This window comes from Fulmarus glacialis, unplaced genomic scaffold, assembly GCF_000690835.1.
Source record: "Fulmarus glacialis isolate BGI_N327 unplaced genomic scaffold, ASM69083v1 scaffold5800, whole genome shotgun sequence".
NCBI classification, from domain to species: domain Eukaryota; kingdom Metazoa; phylum Chordata; class Aves; order Procellariiformes; family Procellariidae; genus Fulmarus; species Fulmarus glacialis.
Genome location: NW_009185721.1, coordinates 93,499 through 116,198, shown reverse-complemented (window position 1 = coordinate 116,198; position 22,700 = coordinate 93,499). Strand labels below are relative to the sequence as shown.

Here is a 22,700-nt window from a genome sequence, read left to right as displayed (position 1 = left end):
ACTTGCACCTCGTTTTGAAAGGATTCAATTTTAATGTCCACAATCACGGCACAAAATGTTGGACAGCAACACACAGAAGTCTTCGGGGAGTTCTCCACTTTTGAAGCCACACACAAAGCTGAGAGAGAGCCTTTATGATACAGGAACAACAGCTTGAATTCAGAATGATGAACCAGAATTTTAAAAAAAAGTAATAATAATAGCCTGAAGGACTGAGCAGAACTTGGAAGCAATTCCAGTACACGCACATACAGCCTTCCTCTTCCATCAAATCTACAGGCTGAAGATGATGATTCTTGGCCAGGGTGAAAAACCAAGCAAAAAGTAGCTGCATCATGCCTGCCAGCTGTTGCAGGGAATCGTGGGAAATTCATGTTCATCTGTCTTTAAAGAGCTTCTATCACACTCATCACCATGGCAGGTGTCCATGGTATCATCAGGTGGATCAAGCAGGAGGATGTCTAATTGTTACATGAAGTCATAAAATCCTCAATAATCAGTAATGGACAGAGAAAGCTATGTGTCTTTCTATAGGAGCTTGGGGCCAGCCTCTAGGAGTCCAGCATGAGAAGAACTGGGAGTATGGACCTAAGGAAGGCGTTCCTAAGGAGGAGCAGGCTTGGTTATGAAAAGAAGGAACAACCCCCATGTAGGATCACTTGTATCTCCTTCCATCTCCTCTGCTATGGTGGTGTATAGATCTACCCACCTAGTAAGTAAGTAATATTTGATCCTATGTGGAAATGAGGAGAAGATGGTGGAAAGGCTGGGGAGAGGACAGCTTTCCAATGAGCTATCAAAAGTATTGGCTAGGAATTAGTTTGTGTGAGTTGGAGAAACAACCAGTGCAGATGCTACAAAATACATGGAAAGATGGTTAGGTGGATGATCTGAGATCCCCTCTCTTTTGTGGTGCCAGAAGCAGTAAGATTGCGGGTTGGAGATAGCTCTTCTATGCAGTGTTTCCATTGTCAGACTGTCTGTAGTGGAAGAGACTCCTGGAGTCCAATTTCCCAGAGTATTTGACAGCTTCAGCAAAAAGCTTTGTCACCTGTCAATATAAAGCAGAGGAGGACTGAGCATTGCAAAGCCTTCTACAGAAGGCTGAGTAATAGAGCAGGCTCCACACTTCTACACTGTCACCCTGAAACTACCCGAATGCAGGTCCTGTCCTTGAGTCCATCCAAATCGATACCAATTGCAAGGTGACTGTGCATGGGTGTTGGCTCCAGCTCTCTGGAACCTGCCTGTCCAGCTGGAGAGATGTAGAGGTGCCGGGCTTCTTTGGCAAGACAGCTCTGTCCCATGAGAGCTGTTGTTTCCCCCTACAGCCCAAGCCTTTAGGAGAACACAGGGTTGTTTTCCTCTCTCAAACTCAGGAGATTAAAACTCTGCGATCAAAACGGTTCAGTGAAATGCATCAAGCAGGTGTGGTAATAAATTTTGGATGGGGACCCCCGTTCTGGTTGTCAGTGTGTGTTTTGCTAGTAGGCAGAGGATGGGTCTTCGATTTCCCCTTCCTGCTAATCATGTTTGGCATTATCCTGCCTACGAACTGGCAGCTTGGCACTCTCTCTGCTCTGCACTCACTCCAATCACAGCAGAAGATTTTGCACAGCTGGACACCAGTTCAAGTCACTGGGTTCCATGTCAGCACCCACCGAAATCAACAGGAATTTGGCTGCTGTGCTTAATGAGAGCCAGATGAGGCCCTTTTGTGACAGTTGAAGCCACTTGCAAAGGAAGTCAAGATACTGCTGTCAGCAGGAGTCCCACTTTGCATTACCAAATCTCTCTTCCCCTATCAGTCTGTGAAAGGGGTTTGTCAGGAGCTACGAACACATAATGACTGGCAACTGGGGACTACAACAGCACAGGCTGCAATTCCACTTGGATGTCATTTTGGAACTGGATTGCCCCAAGGATCATTCAAGAAAGCCCAGCTACATCCTGCTCTAAAGTTTAAGGACCGTACTGGAAAAACATCCCACTAAAACACTGTTCCCATGCACCCATACATAATTTAAATGTTACAGGCAATCCTGTGCAAGAAGTTTGCTCTGAAGTGAAAGTGATGCAGCAACAACTTCAGAGCCCAGCTACATCCTGCTCTAAAGTTTAAGGACCGTACTGGAAAAACATCCCACTAAAACACTGTTCCCATGCACCCATACATAATTTAAATGTTACAGGCAATCCTGTGCAAGAAGTTTGCTCTGAAGTGAACTGCAGTACGGGACCCAAGGTTTTCTTTTTTTTGTTTGTTTGTTTTCCTTTAAGCGACGTTATTTTGTATAGTAGCAAAAAGAAAATACATTCAAACAATTGCATTGCCATGATTTTCAGGCACATTAATATTTGTCAGAGACAATGAGGGTCCAAACACACTGGAATCTACAGTCACAAGCACTGAAAGCTTTTATAACTAAGAGAAGGAAGAACAACATGGGAAGTACCTGGAAATTAGTGAGTAGAGCAATCCCACTGTCAATAGCCATCCTCCGGATCACATAATTATCATGGACAAACTTGGTGTTGCTGTTAGGCAGGTTAATCACCAGATCTATTTTCCCATCCTTTACAAGCCTGAAGAGACAATGCACAAGATAGTATCACAGTGTGTCTTGCTTAATGAAAATCTGTGATCAATAGCACAGGCACGCAGGTAAACAACACTGAAAATTTTCATTTAAGGTTAGTCTTACATCCCAAGAAAGGAGAGTTGAGAGTTAGCCCCCGCTAAGCAGGGACTCAGGAATCTGGGCTTTATTTCTGTTCTATTCAGTGATGCAAAGCAATATTCAGCCTTCATACAGCTCAACACAACTCTTAAAGGCATGACTGACTGTCATTAAAGGCTAAATATTCAGATCCTACGTACCCTTGCGTGAAAATGTAACATGGAGCAATACATCCAAGCCATATTAAATGAGATGTTCATTAATTAAGCTGAAACCTCCCTGCTGTGGCAATTCCGGACAGAATCAGATAAAACAAAACTTTTGGATTGAATCCGAAGTCCCATTAAATTACTATCATTTATCTCAATGGGGCCAGCAATTCGCCCCTTGTACTTGCTGTCCTGGATGTTAACACAAATTTGACAAGGTGAGTATTGCTCTTACCTCCTGACCGGAGGAAGGCTTGGACTCTGGCTTTCCTGCGATGGCCATGCCACAGGATTTGCCCGGATACCGTTAGCATTGAGCCAGTCCGAGGTTGCTTCTGTGGCATAAAGCTGTTAAGAGAAAAAAAAGTTACCTACTGTGTGCTTCATAATAATGAAACTTTTCATTTAATTCATGTGGGTCTGACCCAACACACAGCCTGGTTGTCACAGCTGATTTTGGAGGGCATTTTTCATCACAAGAGTGTCTCTCCATACAGACAGACACAGCATGACTTTCCCAACTTTCTGTTATCTGTGATTTTCTGATGTATGATAGTCAATGAATGATAGTTACACATCCAGAAGCAGTTAAGTGGCTTAGGAAAACCTAAATCCCTCTGACTTTTAATAGGGCTCAAGTTCAATCACTTATAAATTTTTTTTGCCTTTTTTTTTTTTTTGGCCTAGCAAAAAATGAATGGCAGAACTGTAAATCCAGTAGTTACACTAATGCCACTGAGGAAAATAGTACTTAAATACTTAATACTAAAAAGCTCTCCCCAATCTTCTGTGGCCGTGTTGCTAGTTACCCTTCAGTAGGGATATGGATGCAAAATGATGCAGAAGAGTTACAAGGGGGATGTAAACACCACAAATTTCATATGTCCGCAGCTTGTGAATATCACTGAAAATGAAGCACTGTAAAGACCTACTCCATATAAAAGGCTTCCCCTTCCTCCCCTCCTGTCATACATGGCATCCTGTTGGCATTTTTGTTTCTTGGAGAACTTAGAGGAGTTTGTAACGTGACATCCTGGCTACAGGCTGATAGCAGAGCCAGGGTTGTTCTTGCCCTCATGACTTAGTCCTGTTTGCTCAATTAAACAACCATGAGAACTTTTAGTTGGGTGATACCTGCTGACTTTACGGATCACTCAGCTAAAAATCCCTGTTGTACTTCGAAAATGTCCTTTTTTCCAAATAAACTCCAACATTCTCCATTCCTATAGCAGGCTGAGTACGTTTCAGATTTTGAAAACTCTCTAGCTATAAATAACAGAAACCACCTACCTTAAAACCTTCCTCATGCAATAGTTCTGCTACTCTGAGGAATCTGGGGCGGAAGGACTTCTGAAAAAGGAAATTTATTAGATACAGCACCAAAGCTAGGATTTAGAAATGGTGTTTTATTGGTCTGCTCCTCCAGACTGTGCTAATAGGCAAATGCACCTTTCTGTGCTGAGAGCGTGTGTGTGCGTGCGCAGAAATATCTGAATGTGCGTGCAGAGTGCCATTCCAAGAAATGTCTGGATCCTGAAGTCCAAGTCACTCCCAGCTAAGACCTATTTTGTACAACACCAGGGTAAGCGTTCCCATACTAAGTTCGACTGCAACTACAGGAGATTTGCTACTGCATATGAAATATCTGGGCAATTGCCTTCTCAAATACACCAACTAGAGTCTCCTCTGCTCCTAATTAAACATCTTTTCAATCATTGCTCAAACATTTGGCCTTCTTTTCCGGCAGATAACAAATATGGACAGGCTTTGGGCTGCTTTTGGATGCTCTATTTGCAAATCCACATGATAAAGAGCCTGTGTATGCGTGAGTGCATTTCTAACTCCCATGGGCATATGGAAATGGAAAACACAAAACCCCTCAAGAGACTGGGACACCCTATTCCCATGAGGACCTGAATGCCCAGGTACTTAGGGCACCTTTGAAAGACTCCCTCATAATGCACACCAACATAATTTAGAAGAAATAAAGCTCAGATGACGTCCTGTAGACATCTGCATGTGAACAAGCCATTTTAGAGAAACAGGTGAGTGAAAATTTGATCCCAGCATAACTTTCTTCTGGATGTTGAAGGTACAGCAATGAAAAGATCAGACGCAACACATGCACTTCTCACTGCCAAGGCAGGCTGAATCTCGCTTTTAACTTTAGCCTGGTCTGGCCATTTGCAAGTAAGATTATTGCAAGCTCCCTTCTCCCTGCTGGAGCTACTGGTGGCTTAACCTTTATGGGTGAGAACAATATTCTGAAGGGTGAACGATTTCCAGTGGAGAAAAGGAGTCAACAGAGTTTTTCTGAGCACTCTGGAAAGAACCTCATTCTGAAAGCCATCTTGTTCTGTACGCTAACTGGAAAATACAAATATACAATGTGACAGGGTTGGCAGCTTCCCAGTCAGAGAGAACGGTTCTGCCTTCTGGTCAGGGGCGCTCGCTTTCACAACAGCATTATAAACTTCTATCAAACATGTACTGAACACTTGTGACACATAAAACAGCCTCTCCATGAGAAGAAATTACAGCTGTCAGCTTGCATCGGAGCAGCCTCAGATTTACAACCTGGCTGAAAGAACCTGTGTAAGAAACCATTAGTTACTAAAGGTGAAAAGTACAAGCAGATTTATTCAGTGGAAGATATTTATTGTAGGAGAATAGTATTCTCTTTCCTTTATCGGAAAAGTTCTATTTCTTATAACCTCTCTCTCGTGTTTGCTAGCATGCCTTGCTATTTGTAAAGGGCTACATCCGCAGTTAATTCAATACAGCTCCACCAGTTCTCACTAAGATCCAGCTCAAAATGAAGCCAGCTCATCTCTGTGATAATCTTGAATTCTGTATCCAAATCCACTGTGGAGCACGCAAAAATTCTGGTACGCAAGGAACCAAGGCAGAAGGTTACCTTGAAACAACAGACTTGGAGTGCTGGGATTTAAAAATAAAATACGCCATCAAAAGCTTTCCGCATCTCGTGGTCACCAGCACAGATGTAAGACAGATGCACTCCATCCCAGAGATATCACTGAATAGCCCAATCAGGAAAGAAAGTAAAATGAGCTTTTCAACTCCTCTCGCATAACATATAAATTATTTAATGGCAGACTCAGAGTTTCAGCATCATAGATTTCTCCAAATTGTGAAAAGAAAAGAGGTCAGATTATCAGCTTGCATAAACTGGCAGAGATTCATTTGTCTAACAAGAAAGCCATACTCCATTTACCCTGGGAGAGCATCAGGCCTTTAAAATCCTGGGGAACCTCGATCTGTGCAATGTCAGAGAGTCCTCATGACTGAAGGACAATCCAGCGGGCTTGCAGTCCCGGCTGGTTGCCTAACCTGCTTTGTGCTGTCCCGCAGATGTCAAGGAGCGCTTGCCAGTTTGACCTCGAGGATGACTGCTTTGTTAGCAACATTTCTGCGTGGCCCTAGTAGGATTACCACTGGAATTGCAACCTGTAAGTACTCCAACATGGAAGCCCTTCTGCAAGGCTGGGTTCATTACCTGGGTGTCTTGGACTGCAGATTGCAGCACAGACATTTGACTCTTGATTTGCAAAATACCCCACAGAGTGAAACATTCGCAAGGAAACAAAAATCTCCCCCTCTGCTACTGTTAACTACATCTATTTGACTTTCCTCAAGAAGGAAGCCTCCTCTCACCTCAACATAATTAATAGCAATGACATAACGGTGCAGTATACCAAATAACCTAAATATGTTGAGCCTAGACACTTTTGAGGGAAGCAGAACTTACCACCATTTGGCTTCTTATTTCTCTCCCTGCAAAACCTAAAAGTCCAGTCTAAAGATCAGAGCGAGATGCCAGTCATGAAGCAATGAAGCCTCCAAAAGTGGGGTATATTTTGAGCTCACCATTCACTGCAGATGAAACATAGCACCTTCCTCAGAGACAACCAAGTGGGCTGGCATATGTGCTCCTGACGAGAATCAGCCCCGAGTGCACCAGAACAGCTTGCAGAAACCATCCCGCAGTTGAAAGCCAGGGGCCTCTGCCTGGGGAGGGACCTCCACCCCGTCACCCCCTCACAGCAATGACATTTAAACACTAAGTGGTCATGGAGAGGGGCGACCCGCATCTGTCCTTCTGAGCCTGTGTTTCCCCTCCGAGGATACTGACAACTTTGCCAGTTTGAGGTACATGACCTCACGTTTGTGATTAAATGAGAACAACGCTGCTGGTGTCCACAGCCTGCCTTGTGCCTCTTGTTTCTGCAGTGAAGGGCTCCCCAGTGACGGGCTCCCCTTTCCTCCAGCCTGTAATACTCAGGGAGGATCACTCATAGCCTACACGTCAGGTCTAGGTCAGGATTTCAACCTTCCCTTCTCACAAGGCTTTATTTCCCCTCTCTGCCTGCAGACCTGGCCGATTTCGAAACAGCCCATTGAAAAGCAGGTAGGTGACAAACTCCAGAGTGGTGACAGAACAATACATGGTTCTCAGCGTTAACTTTACACTCCTTGTTTTGGAGTTTAATTATATAAGAAATATGCTGAGATGAAGAAGAGATCTTTAAGCGATTGATCTGTTGTTTTCAAGTTTCTTTTGCAAGAAAATGAACTGTAAACCACTCATTAAAAAAAGACAGAATCTTGTTACTTTTAAGCGGTTTGGGGTGTTGAGCTTTTGGGGTTGTTTTATCTTTTTTTTTTTCCCCTCTTTTTTTTTTTCTGAAGACCTTTGTACAAAGAACATTTGGCTCAGTTTAACAAATACTGACACAGAACCTATGTAAATACTTTCTATAGCTAAAATTACTCTTTGCTGCCTGTTCCCTTTTAGCTGCTACCAGGAAAATAGGCTTAAATTTTGAACACTGGGCTCTCTCCTTTTTTCTTCTCCTGGCTTTTCTTTTCCCCTTTTTAAAATATTTTAAATCTGCAGTGATTAGATATACAGTAGATATATAGTACCAACTGCCTAGAGTTTCGTACCTAACTTCTAAACTTTATCTAGGTAGCAAGCAAAGACTTTTCTGCTAATTTGAAGTAACTTAGAGCAACAGTTTCAATCCGTAGATGTGTGTATATATGTGTATATTTAAGGACTAAGCGGTGATCTGTGTTAGCAGAAGTCATGTTCCTTTCTGGCCACTTTTCACACAGTTCTTTCACATCCCCTGCTGGCACAGACAGCCCAACACATTTTTCACACCCCAGTTGTCTGACAGGAAAATTCATATATTCTGGTTTTTTGTTTTATTAGCTTTATGCAATCACATAGGGCATAAGCTTATTACAAGCACAACGGGGAAACGGCAGGAGGCAACCAGTTGTCTTTATGGGGCCCAAGAATGTGCTAGTTGCAGTGGAAATGTCTGATTTTTCTGAGGAACATACACACACCTCAAAGTTTACAAGTGTATCTGACTTCAGCATCTCCTGCAGTTGGTAACTACCCTGTGATGAAGAACCAACACTTTTTGCTTTTCTGCCTAGCTACCTTTTCATTCAGAAATGCACATCCTCCTTACTGATACAGAACTGTGAATGGAGCAGGGCTGTTCCTAAGGCAGACCCATCTGGACCTCCCTCACGTGAAGGCTGTTAGCAGAAGCCATTGCACTGGGGGAAATTCCCATAATGACACCATTTAAACTTTCTGTCACATATAGCACCTTTGAGGGATGCTGACAGCAAGAGACGAAACCCCAAAGTCCAAGCTCTAGTCTGGTATGGAATCACTGGACCTGCAGAATATGTATCTGAGATGCAGTCCCTAAGAGGAGAGAGCTCTGGCAAGATATGGAAACCAGAACCATTACTATACAAATCCAGCGTTGGTTCTTCCTTTCTGAGCTACTTACTCCTAGCTGATAGGAGGCGGATGGTAGGGAGCAATATTGGCCACGCACCATCATCAAAGAGGGAGAGGAATAACAGCAGCCATGCCTCTAGGCAGCCAGGAAAGCAGGCTGGAGAGTGAAGACTGCCGTCCTTTAATCCCTTGCTCCGCTGCACTCAAGTATATTCCCATCATGACTCCAATGAGGAGAGGAACACGACAGTGCCATACCTAACAGAGTGAATGAAATCTATGGGGAAAGCTTAGCAGGTCCAGCTCTGCGGTACAGAAACTGTCTCACTGTTCTGGGGGGTGGAAGGGAACTGGTTTCAAAAGGGCAAGAGGCAATGTACAGATGAAGGCAGTTTATATGTCAGAAATGGAAAGTAGCATTCCCAAGGCTCCCATTTGGGTGGGAACAAGGAGTGGGCTCCGAGTTCTAGCTGGGACATTTCTCTGAACTGATCATCTATGGGCTTTGTTCCCCACAGGAAGGTGGCTTCTAACTCTCCGATCCCAGGCCTCTGCTTGCAGCGATCCCGGGGGTTTGCCCCCAGCGAACTTCTGCAGCTCCCAGTAGAAACTATCAGGAGCCACAGAGAAAAAACTAGGCCAGCCTCGGGAACCCAGTAAAAACACTTCCATGGTGTTTGTTCCACACTGTCCTATTGCACTTCAAGACGGACTGCAGAGAAGCACATTTAAGCCATAAAGACACGTGAATGGAAACAAGGCAACAGTTACTGAGTTCCTCTGTGTCAGTCCTTTCTCAGCTTTGATTTTTAGGACTCACCTGCATTCCAATCAAAATTCCTTCCTTAGGAAACATAAACCCTGTGGCAAGCATAGCCTTCCGGAAGGCAGAGTACACATCCTCCCCGAAGCACGCGACCTGGGAAAAGGCACAAAGAAGGTGGCATGAGCGGAAAAAAAAAAAAACAGCCCAAGAACATTGCTTTAAAAAGAAACAGGAATGAAATTTTTATATAGGCTCTTTTGACCTCTTCACGCAGAATCAGACTGCTTTTGCATGGAGTCTGCAGGCAGGGGGGAAAAAATAAATCAGAAAATTATTGCAGACAAATCTCGTAATTTTAATGAAGCAATAACGAAAGAATAAGCAACACTTTCATTTCAAACAGCACACCAAGGAGTAACAACAATTGATTCTGCTGAGTTATGGGAATGCTCTACACAGCCTCTGCTCCAGTGTTTGTGAGTGCACTGCAAATTGTTTAACATTATATAATGCTTAAATACCAGTGAGCGTTCTGCACGCAGGCATGTTTCTGTGTGTGCATGCTGCAAACTGGGGTAAGACAGCACTTGTGCTGTCATGTACTTCTGGCATTTCTTGTGAAGATAAATCACCGTATATGAAGACGCTTTTCCATTAGAAGTCCACAGATGTACGAAATTCAAGTAAAGCGTTAGTATGTACCTAAGAAAACAACAAAGCCATCATGCCAATTCATAATAATTTATTTTATATAAACAAAAACTTGATAAAGAAATCAATAAAAATCATTTAGCAGTTCTCCATCATTCAGAACTGCCTGTGGAGCTCAGTTGCTTACAGACTGTCATACGGTAACGATCTTCTGAAAGAACTAAACCGTGTTCCTTACCAAAATTTGGAATTCTGATGACAAAAAGAGGAATGCATAAGCTTTTCTGAAAGTTTAAAAAAAAAAAAAAACAACCCTCACTTTTTCTGGACAACTCCACACTTGTTGAAAAACAGTCAGAAGCAGAAACTGTCACAGATTTTTCTCTTTGAAATAACAAATCTACACACATATACAGATGGAATAAAGGGACTGATTGAGAATTGCTCTCCCATTTTCCTCTTATGGTCCTTCCCATCACAAAGTGAGCCCTCACATTCATGGTCTCACTGTTACCATGGTGAGCAGAAGCCAGTATTTCATGTAAGAAGAACAAATGATGATTTGCCAGATCTTCTGAAATAAAAAAAGATCAACCAAACAAACAAAAACCTCGCAAGGGAAGAGATCAAAAAAATCACGACAACTTGTATCTCAGCTTTTCTCTAAAAACTCATCCTTGACTGCTCAGTCTGTTCTACAGTATCTGGCCGAGGGGTTACGTATGTCCTGGACTTTCTAGGGTGGTGGACAGCCCCCTGCCTTGTAGGCTGGACCAGGGGTTTCCAGCCTGCCGGGAGAGGTTTATCGCTATGGCATGGCCAAAACTGCCACAGTACTCAAAGGGACCCCCAGCACTGTGTCTTCTACTGTTGTGGGAACCACGGATTCCAGCAAAATACATCTCTGCCAGATAGATGTGACAAATTCAAGCCCAAATCAAGCCGTGTGTGTGAAAAATGTCTTTGAGGAATAATTGAGCATTTTACCCGAAGCAAGTTATTATCCTTACTTCACTCATAAGACAGACCTTCATAACTGTCACATTTTATGGCATTTGTGAATATGGATCTTTCTAACTCGTAAAAGTTAATAATCCTTCCCTTATGGCCAAGGTAATCTCTTAACTCCATATAAAGCTCAGAAAAATAATTCTTGCCCTTACTTACATTTTTATTCCTTTTTTTTTTTTGGGGGGGGGGGAAAGGGGTTGTCTGTGTAGTCAATTTTGTTCTGAAAATAAGGAAGTCACTTGGCTTTTTTCTGCCCATTAACTATATCAAAAGGAAATCTTCTGCAATACTGTTTTCCACACATTATAAAGAGCAAAATAAAGTAATTCTGGAGAGATGTAGGAGACCTAAGGCTGTTCTTACCATGTATCTGGGTATAGTGCTTTTTTAATACTAAAATGGTAAGTCTTTCCTAATGAAAACAGCTCATGTAGACATACCCAAGCACATATCAAATGAAGCAGCCCAGGCTCTGCCACCTGCCTAGCTATGGTAGAGCAGAGTTAAGCCTAATCTAATTGCCTCAGTATTTAGTCACTTCCCACGTAGGCTTTCTAGCCCAGAATAAGTCTCTTGCCACCGCAACTCTTTTCTGGAAGTAACAGACCAAGCAAGTTTAAAGATAGCTTGGGTATATCTACAGAAGCTATTGACAGCTCAGCAATAACTCACAAAGAAACCTCTTTGTCCCAGATGAGTTAATATCTCTTCAAATGATGTAGATGGAAACCTGTACCCCTTGAGGGGTGAGGGCTCCCATCAGTGCTGAGCCTATGCAGGAAGAGGAACAGCTTTGTGCCTTTACAGTCTGCCACGCGGACACCAGAGACATTTTGGAAGCACCTCACAGCCTGCTGTAGAAAGAGCAGGTAAAGTAGCCCAGTCTCCCCCTCACCCCACCAACAGGCAGTACTGCAGCCATCGCATTTTATTCACACACTCTCGCCTTTTGCACCTTGGGACATGCCTTGATGGTTACCAGGCAACAACAAAAATATCACCACACATATTTGTTGCTTTTAAGTAACTAGCACGTTCCAAGACCAAACGCTCATGACCCGGAGTCTCGATATTGCTATTCTGGCATGTGTCGATTGGGGGTTTTGAAAGCTGTAAGCACTTCTCTGTCTAGAAGCACTTCTCTGTCAGTCTCGGACTGACGCACCGAGAACCTCCCAGAACCCGACAGCTCTCAGATAAACTCATTTCAGGCTGTCACACCAACCAGGTCCAACCCAGGGAGCTGACATGCAGGTAAAGAGGGACATCCAGTGGCTGAATAAACTGGGTTTTCCAGGACAATGTATTTTTACAGATAAGAAAGATGTTTTCAATTTTCTGAAGAAGCTACAGATGCCATCATGATTGAGGCAGTAATAAGATCACTTTCAAAGATTCATGATGTTTAAAGGCGACTTGGTTTTTAAAAAAAAAAAAAAAAAAGCAAATCTAAAAGATACCTCCCCAGTAGAGGCCATTTCACATCGGAGAACAGGGTCAGCGTCTTTCAGCCGGGACCAGGAGAACATCGGGGCCTAGTGAAAGAAAGAGGGGGGGAGGGAGACAGAGAACGAAAATTTAATGGATCATTTTAAAAAAAAAAAATCCAGCTACACTTGGAGGTGACAGAAAGAGACAGACATGAATTAATCCAAAAAAAAGCACTGGTCAAGACTGATAAGCAAAGGAGTACTTGGCAAATGAGTTCCCCCAGCATCTTGATGACGGACTGGAACAAATAAACATGTATTTCACCAACAAATCATCCTTCTAAATCTTGCAGTCCTGCTCACTTTCTGATGGCAGATTTCTAATCTGTGGTAGCCCACTATCACTATCATTTTTAGGACATATTTTAAAACAGAAAGGCTGTGAAGCATCCGATTCATGAAACAAGGAGAGACTATCTGAAGGCAGTCAGTTTTTCTGAGAAAACTGTTCTCCAACAGAAATTTTTCATCCACAGGAATCAAACCATTCCACAAGAACGCACTTTTCTGGTATAAACCAGATGAAACTTCGCAAGTGATTTTCAGATTTTCGCTCTCCCCTCCAAAATACACACCCTTAATTTTTTTGGATCTTTTGTATGAAAATCCCTTATCATCATTATCTGAGAACTTAGGACACTGCGGTCTCTGAGTTCTCTTGTCTAATTTGACCTTTTTTTTTTTTTTTAAAAAAAGAAGAGGGGGGGGGGCCAGAGATAAAGAAACTCTCTGTTAGAGAGAAAATGACCATATGTGGCAAACATGGAACGAATCAAGAATTTTCTGCTAAGGAATAATTTTCTACAAGGCTTCTCTCCATCTTGAACTACTAGTGGCATCTGCATAAAGACAGCATCCTTGCTACTTATAAAAGAATCTATTTTTAAATCCAAAGACATAATTCTGTTCTTGGAAGTCTGTGAGGGTTACGCCATAGACAAGACAGCTGCTGTTTCATGACACCTAACAATGACCAACTAAAATGTGACAGCAGAAATTCATTGTGAAATAAATGTTGTGTGTCTTGGTGACTTTTAGTTCAGTTTTGCTTCTTCTGTAAGTAAAGAGAAAAACTTTTACAGTGGTCAACTCTATAGTCTCAAGCTGAGATATGGCAGTCAAGGTGGATTATTCTTAATGCATGTATTGTCTTGAAAGGTAACAAGCAACAAAAGCCGTCCACCAGCTCCCTAACTTTTGTCTGCCATGAACATGAAAATGCGTCAGCAGAAGCAGACTCTGGTACTGCAAATAAATCCTATTTAAAACTTAGTCAGTCATGCTTTACCCAGGATTTAATCTTAGTCAGGCCATGATACTTGCATCACTCTGCAAGCAAACATGGCAAGACAATATTTCAGTCACTAAAGCTAAAATGGTGGGACTCCGAATCCACAAAGGAGCAGCTATGTTGAGAAAGAAGAAGAGAGTTTCATGTTCTCTTTTCAGAGCATTTAAGAACTGCTGGAGAAACAAAATCCCATTTCCATGCAAATATTGCTAGCAATAAAAACGTAAGAGGACAGAAAATATGATGCATGAATAACGAGAGCCAGGTTTAACTGAAATATTTTTCAAAGTTTAGCATTTCCAAAGGTATTAGCAGATTTTTATATTTGACAAATCCACACAGAACACAAGCAGTGTAAAAGGCTTTGTAGTGAAGTTTTCAAGAATACGGTTGGGTTTTCTGCTCTGTAGCCAACATTCCCAGGAGTTGGCTACAAAACCCTTGACAGTTTAGCTAACAACAATGCAGAAGCCCCAGGTCTAAATAACAGAAATTTATAAAAAATAAATAAGACTCACAAAAATAAAAAAGTCTCAGATTAGAATTTCAGATGATGCCTATCTGTGGCACCAAAATAAAATGTAAAGCTACATCTAGACTGACTGGCTTGCCAATAACCTGCGCTGGCTTGGGCCACAGATGCGGCTTGCATTTTAATAGGTCTGAACATTTTATTAGTAGAAAGATGTTAGGTGTTTTCCATTTCTTCAATTTTGAATTGATATGGAAGCTATTAAAGCTTGAACGTTTCTGTATAAACAATTCTCATTATCCATCGTATTTTCTGCACTGTTGTTCTAGGGTTTTATGATTAGGAATTTCAATTAATTTTTTTTCTTCCACTAAGCATTAAAAATATCTACAGTACACTTTGGTATCTCGAGGCTATATAAGCTTAGAAATTATGAAAAGTAAAATCTTGGCCCCACTGAAATCAAAGGATCTAAGACTTTCACGCCTATTTTAACTGGTGGTGCATATAAAGGGATTCCATGCATTCAACAGCCCATGTCCCAAATCCCGAAGATAAAATCTGGGGGGCACTCAAAACACACATTTGTACATGTCCACACATATATTAGATAGCATTATGAAATAGCCTGAACTTCGGTGTTCAATTCTGCAAGTGCATATTTATTATGCAGTTCATAAACATGATTCAGAGTAGGTTAGAAGTAAGAAATAAAGGAAGATTGATTTTGTTAATAATCACTGGATAATTTTCGTTTGATTTTTCTCTAAAATTCCCTACGTACATTATCTTAACAGAAACTGCAAAAGGTCAATTTGGCCTTTGGCCAACGAGTGAATCGTTCTCTCTGAGCATTAAAGTACTTATTGCCTATTAATGTGCTAGGTGCTGGCTCTGTTGTGGGTTTTTTTGGTGTTCTTTTGGAAACCATACCTTAATCCCAATGTATTTGGAGGGAATAATGGGATGCTCCAGTGTGGGGAGGGATGACTCATTAACCTCTTTTCCAATCATCACTTTTGTGGCCACGTCGATGAAGTCGACGCCCAGAGTCTTCGATACAAAAGGGAAGGAGCGTGAAGCCCGCAAGTTGCACTCTATCACCTGATGGGATTAAAAAGAAGAAACACTAGGGTCAGGCACTGTGCAGTGAAGAAATAGATTGATTCATGTTTCTGGAAATCAGTCCTTACTCCTCTTGGCAGAGATGTTCCTCAGACTGCCAAATAAGAGGCACAGAACTTGTGTTCAATATCACAAACAGCGATGAGGGATGGGTAGGGGCCAACCTGAGATACAAGGAGTCCGGTGTTCTGCAACAGCGTTTCATCTCTATTGTCTGAAAATTAGAACTTCGGAAAACGTGTTGTATTATACCCTAAGTTAATGTGCAAAAGGCATGGAACTTGTGCACAGGCATGAAGTACAACCTTTAGAAGCCCACCTTGTTCTTTTTCCATGCTAATGGCACTTCGTGAATGACTGGGCTATCCTTATTGACCTTCCTCATCTACATGTAGAAGTCATTCAGTGGCCCAAGCAAGAAACAAAGAAGTTCTGCACCCTGCTGAGAAGCGCACCATGAAGATCAATAGCAAAAGAAGAATTGCTGTAAATAAGAATGAAGGGGAAGTGAAGGGGGACAAGAATAGGTAAGTTAAGACAGAATGGAAAAGAGGCGTTATCCAGAGGAAAGGCAAGCACAGCTTGGAGGAAAAACTCCATTCTGCCCCTCTGTGGAGTTTCTGAATAACTATATGCGAAACAGAAGAAAGGTAAAGAACGGCAAGTACATTTTTCTCAACTAATAGCTCAAACAGGATCTTTCACCAATAATGCATCTCCTTTATACCGTGTCAGGTTTTCCTTCCATTCACCATTTCCTCAGTCATACTCCGCTCATATTCCTCTGACCTTCCTCCATTAGCAACAGAAAGCCAACTGTTACCCATAAACAGTCAGACATGTGCTGTACTTCTGTTTCTGAAAGCTACTAGGACCATGCTATTGGCTTATATTAAAGACTTAAACACCTAAATTGTCTTGCTTTCTTTCCAACAACTTGGAAGGCTTATTTTAATGATCGAAATAGCTAAAGAGAAGAGAAGAAATCAGAGATCTAAAAGCAATGATATTCAGTTCATAGGATGAGGCGCAGGTCCCAGTCCTGTCCATCATATTCAAAACTGGTAATTTTGGGAAGGACAACAGTCCACAGCAAAACAAAGCTAGTGCTGACAGACAATGCAACCAGACTCGCTTCACCCTCGATGGCTGCACTGCGTAGGTAGGGGAGGATGCTCTCTCCCAGCCAGACAGGGAGAACTGCGTGACTAGGGGTGGCACAAGGTGAGCCACACATTGTCAGACAAGGCAGGTTAGAAACCCACAGCTGTTACTGCCACAGAGTTTCCATGACAGGGACTGCAGGAACCACGCGCCTAACTATCCAGAGCAGAGCCTGACTTCCTCCAACAGTCACAAGAACTCTTACCAGCACATCGTTGCCTTGCACCAAAAACTGCACGTTGAATGGACCAGAGATGGCAAAGGCATTTGCAATCTTTTCTGTAGCAGCTTTTACCTACAGAGATAAATAAATAAATAAATAAAGTAAAAAAGTATACCTATTTTATAAATAAATAAGTCCCACAGAATAGACAGCATCGTGGCAATAAATCACCTCACATGTGGATTCCTTTAAATGTCACATCTCTCTGCCCTAACATATTTTTTCTCTATATCTTCATTTTGACAATAGCATTATCTTTCAGAAGCAAACATGTTTAATCTGCTTGGTAACCTCGAGCCCAAAGCGCCATTTGAGGGCAGAAGTAAAAATGCAGCTTCGTGTGTGTGTGTGAGAAAGCAAGAGAAAGAGGGAGAAAGAGAGAGAATAAAAGCCTGCCCTCTCTGTAGCAATTCCTACACTGCACAGTGGAGCCTTTATACCTTTCTTGGTGAAAATCTCAAATGGCAAAACATCATTATTCATTATCTACTCAGTTTTACAAGTGTCCCAAGAGTCTTTCACCAACATGCCTGTTCCATCACAAACCAGTGGGAGGTGTGTCAGCAGAAATACTCTGGAACAAATTGGGAGAAAACACTATGGTCTTATTTTCTAGGTTTGTCAAGAAATCACATGCCATTTCAGTACAAGCATTTGAACAGTTTTGCTCCAGGAGATGACTATATTCAGAAACAAGGCCTTGGACATTCTTGTAGAGCTGGAGGACAGACCATCGCATTACAGCTCTTGTTAGCTTCCAAGCAAATCCTTTCCAGGATGATTATCACGGGGCATGGCACATTTCATTTAGAAAATGAAAATTTTTTCATTTTGACAACTAACTCTTTAGCACTAGGTTTATTCTCGAAAAGGCAAAAAATCAAGTTTAGGTGAGGTTCACTCATCCTGATATCCTTTCCAGAAAAGGCAGGCAGCTAGAAAGTCATACACCTGATCTAATCATTTAAGGATTGTGGGAGAAGAGGAAGTGGAAAGTGAACCATGGCATATATACGGATTAGACACTCCTCTACTGCTATGGTTGCTGGTCCTAAACCAATGAAACAAAAAAAATCCAATGGCTCTGAAATCGTGTAGCTCTACTGCTAAAATTAATGGGATACAGTTCAGATGATCCTATGTATAGTATAGCCAATCACAGGGGGCACAATAACATCCTACATTTGCACACATCACACTGGCCTTTAAAAAATGTTGGTGATTTTGTTTCTCCATTGGTGATTGAGTTCTCCCAAGCAAAGGGGGAAAGCAGATTCAAACTCTTACTTTCTTTTCTCTTTTCAGTGCTAGTGCAACACCTACCTTCTCCAAGGCTCCCTGGCTAATAGTCTGTGTGGGTAACACGAGGGTGGCATCTCCAGAATGAACGCCTGCATCCTCCACATGCTCTGAAATAGCATGTGAGATAACCTGCAAACAGCAACAAGAGAGCAGTTAGTCACTGCACACTCTCTCATGAACTGTCCCCCCACCTCCGTGCCCTCTGCTAAGTACAGCCCAGCAGAGTCTCCTGAACAGAGATGTACCCAAAAGAGGATACAGACGGGGGGGAAAAAGGGAATCCCCCAAGATGTTGGGGAGAATAGGCCTGAAGGACACACAAGGTATATGAACAAGAGGATCATGTTAGTGTCTTTCGTATCGTGGTTAAGCAAACTGCGAACCTGACAAAACCTACCACAGTCTGGAGATCCTAAGGCTTCCTTCTTCTCTCTAACACACATTGACTCAGAAGGTAAAAGCTAATTAGGCTTTAAACCAGCTCTCTAAGTTCTGCTTGCCACGAATACAAAAAAGTTGTCATTCCCCAGCAGAAACAAGTATGGACAACATAATTTGTGTATTTTTTTTTCCCCCCACTCTTTTGTGGTGTTTTAACCATGCAGAAAAGCAAGCAGAGGGAATTCAGGCTAAGGATTTAAATTGAATGAATTGCATCAAGGCATACTACCTTGATACTGAAAAAGTGATCTTGTCTGCTGGTTAAAAATGAAGATTGAAAACAGAATACTTCCGCTAAATGAGAAGTTTGTGATTTTTTTTGTGAGAACTGTCTTTGATTAGTAATGAAGTGCAAAGTGAAGTTGTAATAATAAAACAACTGTGGTAATACCATAACACATGCTGATACAATTCTGATGAAAGTAATTTGTGAAGCCAGTGATTTACGAATCCAGTAAAAATTACATTCTAAAGGATTCATTCATATCATTAATCAATGCTTAAAAAAATAACTATTTAGATGGATACAATAAGGTAGGGTTAGCTTTTCAAGCACGATGTTTTTGAACCCAAGATGAATTCATCTTTTCTTGTTTCTTTACTCTTCTCAGCACAAATCCATGGCTGTATAGTAAATCATTCAAGCCACCCATTTTTGCAAGTCTCCGATCCTGAAAAAGAAGTTTAATATTAAGGAAAAGCAAAGTTCTTACTCTTCCTGCCTTGGCTACAGCATCCATTTCCACCTCACGAGCATCTTCAATAAATTTAGTGAGTACCACAGGGTGATCCTGTCATCAAGACAAGACAAAAGAAGAAAATTTTTATTTCAGAGTATGTGGGGACCATCCAAGTGCTCCACTATTCATCACTGGAAAAGCTTTGGAAGCAGAATCCCACAAGACCAATCTATTAATATCCTTATTTCCACAGATAAGTGAACTTTGCAAAGAAATAATGGGGGTAAGCTTGGTGTGATTTCCCAAAGCCACTGATGCATTAGTTTGAGTCCTCCATAATGTCGCCATGACAGGGAAATTTGGGGCAAAACCACAAAGAGCTTTTAGGTGAGACCATGGTAGAAAGAAGATAGTGGGACGCGTGCATGGATACAGTGACCTCTGATCCTGTCTCCCAAAGATGTTCCTTACCTCCAAGATCTTAAATTCTTTCTTCCTCTGAGCCTCCCAGCCACCTCACTGGGCATACTGCTTCACAGAGTAATTGATTCTTGGAATACTTAATAACTTTGTATAGTGGCTGTTCGCTATTTTAGAGAGTCATGTATTTTAGGCAACTGATGCATTCCTTACTCATTTCTCTGCCTAGTTTCCTAAGTCTCCCAGGGAGAAGTTGCCGCTAATTATAGCTGGGCCAGAAACAACTTGTCCTTGACTCTCAGTACATTCCCTGGTATACATGGTTTTCCTTCCTCTTGTTCCTGCCTATCTCTGGGATGCTAGCACGCACTTCCCACTCTTCTCTAATGCCTTCTCCTTCCAGCCACCTGCTCCAACAGATGGTTAAAAATCTAATCCACATTCTTCCAGGCCAGCTTTATGTCTCAACATTTTACCTGTCCCATCCACTGTTAACTGCCTGTTATTTATTAGAGAATAAAATGGAGTAAGTGACAGTCTGTGCATGCTCAAAAGGCTCCTCTTGAAAAAAAAAAAATAAAGCAACTCCAAAAGTTACAAGACACAATTCCTTACATTTATCAGTGCAAGGGTAAATTCACAGGCAAGGACAATGCCGCAGCCTACACTGTTTCATAAATTTAGTGGCTTGTGTCCTGTAACTTTCTGTCTCACTGCAGTTTTTCACTGGAAGATTTTATATGTGCATACAACCTTGTTTACTCCAATCTGTCTCAAGTCGCACACGACGTTTTGAACATTATTGACCACATAAATGCCATAATGACGCAACACCATAACAGCAAAGTAGCTAAAACAACAGAACAACACTGGTCAGGCACTTTATCTGGAGGTGCTCTGTTGGATGGAACAGAACTAGGTCAGGCTTTATAACCAGAAAAATTAAGCCTATGTCCCACAAAGATGCTCATGTTCAGCTGTATGCTCACAGCTAATATTGCTAGCTTCTGTGGAACCACTCACAGGCCTTGACGAGACTAAAAAAACCTCCCTTATTCAGAAGCAGAATACAGTACTTTTGTTCTGGTTTGCTTTTTGCTAGCTTAGCTTCAACTATACTATGGCTTTTGTCAATATAAAATACTGGATGAAGAAAGAAATCTTCCCTTAGCAGTCTGACTACACCAGCAAAAATTTAGCATGTAAACCTTGTGTAAGTCTCTGCAGGATCAGGGCCAGAGCTCTGATCTCATGGTGTGCAACTGGTCACGTTTGCAGCAAGTGTCAGTGCCTTATTTGTGTAGCAGAACTACAATTTCCTGAAGAAAAGACCCCAAGGAATACATCACATATTGCTGAGACTCTACAACTTCAACTCCCAGCAGGGCCTCCTGTACCGGGGATGAGACCTCTCAGCAATGAAGAACAACATTGCCCAACTCAAGTCAGTCAAGCTGTGTCAAATTAAGCTGACCATGGGTCACTTCCCTGGGCTTCAGCCTCCTATAGGGTATCCATTGCCATCCAAAAGCCATCCAGCGGCATGAGAAAGTGAACATGGCTTAGGGCTGCTGCCTGGTCTGCTTCTGTGAGTGAGCACGGAAACACTAAGCAGGGTACTTAAGATGAAGTATAGAGAGAAGCTAGGTGTTTTGGGAGGCTGAGCACTGCTACGAATCTGGTTTCTACCATAGGTTGACCCTGTAGTCTTTTGAGGATTAGTTATATATTTCCTTCTGATGGAAGTAACAGCGGTACTCTCCCACTGTCAAAAATTCCTTTAAAGTTGTTCAAAGATGATAGTAAGTGGTCTGCTTGCCTCCACACTAACCTATCCTTCAGGATATTATTACTTTGCAAGGTATCTCTCTTTCATTCCATCTTTTCTTGCTGAAACGCTAAACTTCCATCATTTGCCTCTTACACTTAAAAACCACATGGTTTTGTTCTTGTTCAAGCTTTAACCACCTAAGAAATCCTCTGAGTAAGCAGTAATGTGTCTGGCTTCCATAGCCAGTTGTGTTTTCAGAGAGTTCCTTTTTTGACTTATTTATTTTTAACTCCAAGATTCCTGTAACAGTAGTGTTTATGGTGCTACAATACTGTTCTGAACAACGATCATTCAAAAAGTGGGGGAAAAACCCTCAGAAGAAAACAGACCAAAAGACGAGGCCAAACTCAGAGACTGCTGAAAGGTCAGACTTTGAATTCTGTATGTTCTTCATTCAACCTTGATCGTTTAACTTTCTCTTCCTCCCATACTCTCATCTCTCCAAATGTCCCTTGTACAATAACACTGACAGAAGGTATAGAAGAAATTCAGGCTTTGAGTTGCTTACTCTGTTCTGAAGCACTCATGTCTTTAGGAAATTGCTCAGATTTTTCTTTTCTAAATATCAATGGACTAGACCAAATCCTTCCCTTCGCTAGGAAAAAGACACTTTAAAAAAATCCCCAAATTAGCTTTTGAAGAACATTTAAAATGGAAACCAGAGCTTTCATCTTCTTCATTACATACTCTGCAGATCAATAATCCCACTGGATTAACAGTAAGCAGGAGCAGTCCTGCTTTTGTATCAGAGGAAAATGGAACTCAGTACATGATTCGGAAAGTTAAATGTCATAGCAAAATCTTGCAATTTAAAAAGGGGAAAAAAAAAAGGTCATTGGTGAGAGAGAAGATGCCAGGATGAAGTTTTAAGTTGTTCAAAGAACCCAGGCAAAACAGAAATTGAGTGAAAGATGCTATAAGTTCTATGCTGGTTGACATAACCTGCCACTAGCAAGCCTGAATGGGGTAGGAAGGGTCCCAGCCCACTAGCCTACATCTATTTATATAATTAACTGGTCAGAAATGGATGCTTGGGTACAACAGCTAACTGCCACCCCTGCTCCATGCAGGCATCCCAGTGGTATCAGTAAGGATACTTGCACAGGCTCCCATGGTCTGCCTGTTAGGGAAAAAAAAGAGGATTCAAACTCT

At 41.9% G+C, this 22,700-nt stretch overlaps 1 protein-coding gene across 1 annotated transcript in view; it reads right to left on the bottom strand.

The window, feature by feature from the left end:
- Window positions 1–952: 952 nt before the first annotated feature.
- CPS1 (carbamoyl-phosphate synthase 1, mitochondrial) overlaps window positions 953–22,700 on the bottom strand; it is a 92,324-nt gene continuing 70,576 nt past the window's right edge. Inside the window, exons 29-38 of the mRNA XM_009575904.1 lie at window positions 19,331–19,408; window positions 18,198–18,305; window positions 16,857–16,946; window positions 15,296–15,466; window positions 12,570–12,644; window positions 9,502–9,600; window positions 4,181–4,240; window positions 3,126–3,238; window positions 2,457–2,586; window positions 953–1,051 (exon numbers count right to left, since the gene is read on the bottom strand). Of these exons, the coding sequence (XP_009574199.1) occupies window positions 953–1,051; window positions 2,457–2,586; window positions 3,126–3,238; window positions 4,181–4,240; window positions 9,502–9,600; window positions 12,570–12,644; window positions 15,296–15,466; window positions 16,857–16,946; window positions 18,198–18,305; window positions 19,331–19,408 (1,023 nt within the window). The remainder of the gene's footprint in view (window positions 1,052–2,456; window positions 2,587–3,125; window positions 3,239–4,180; window positions 4,241–9,501; window positions 9,601–12,569; window positions 12,645–15,295; window positions 15,467–16,856; window positions 16,947–18,197; window positions 18,306–19,330; window positions 19,409–22,700) is intronic.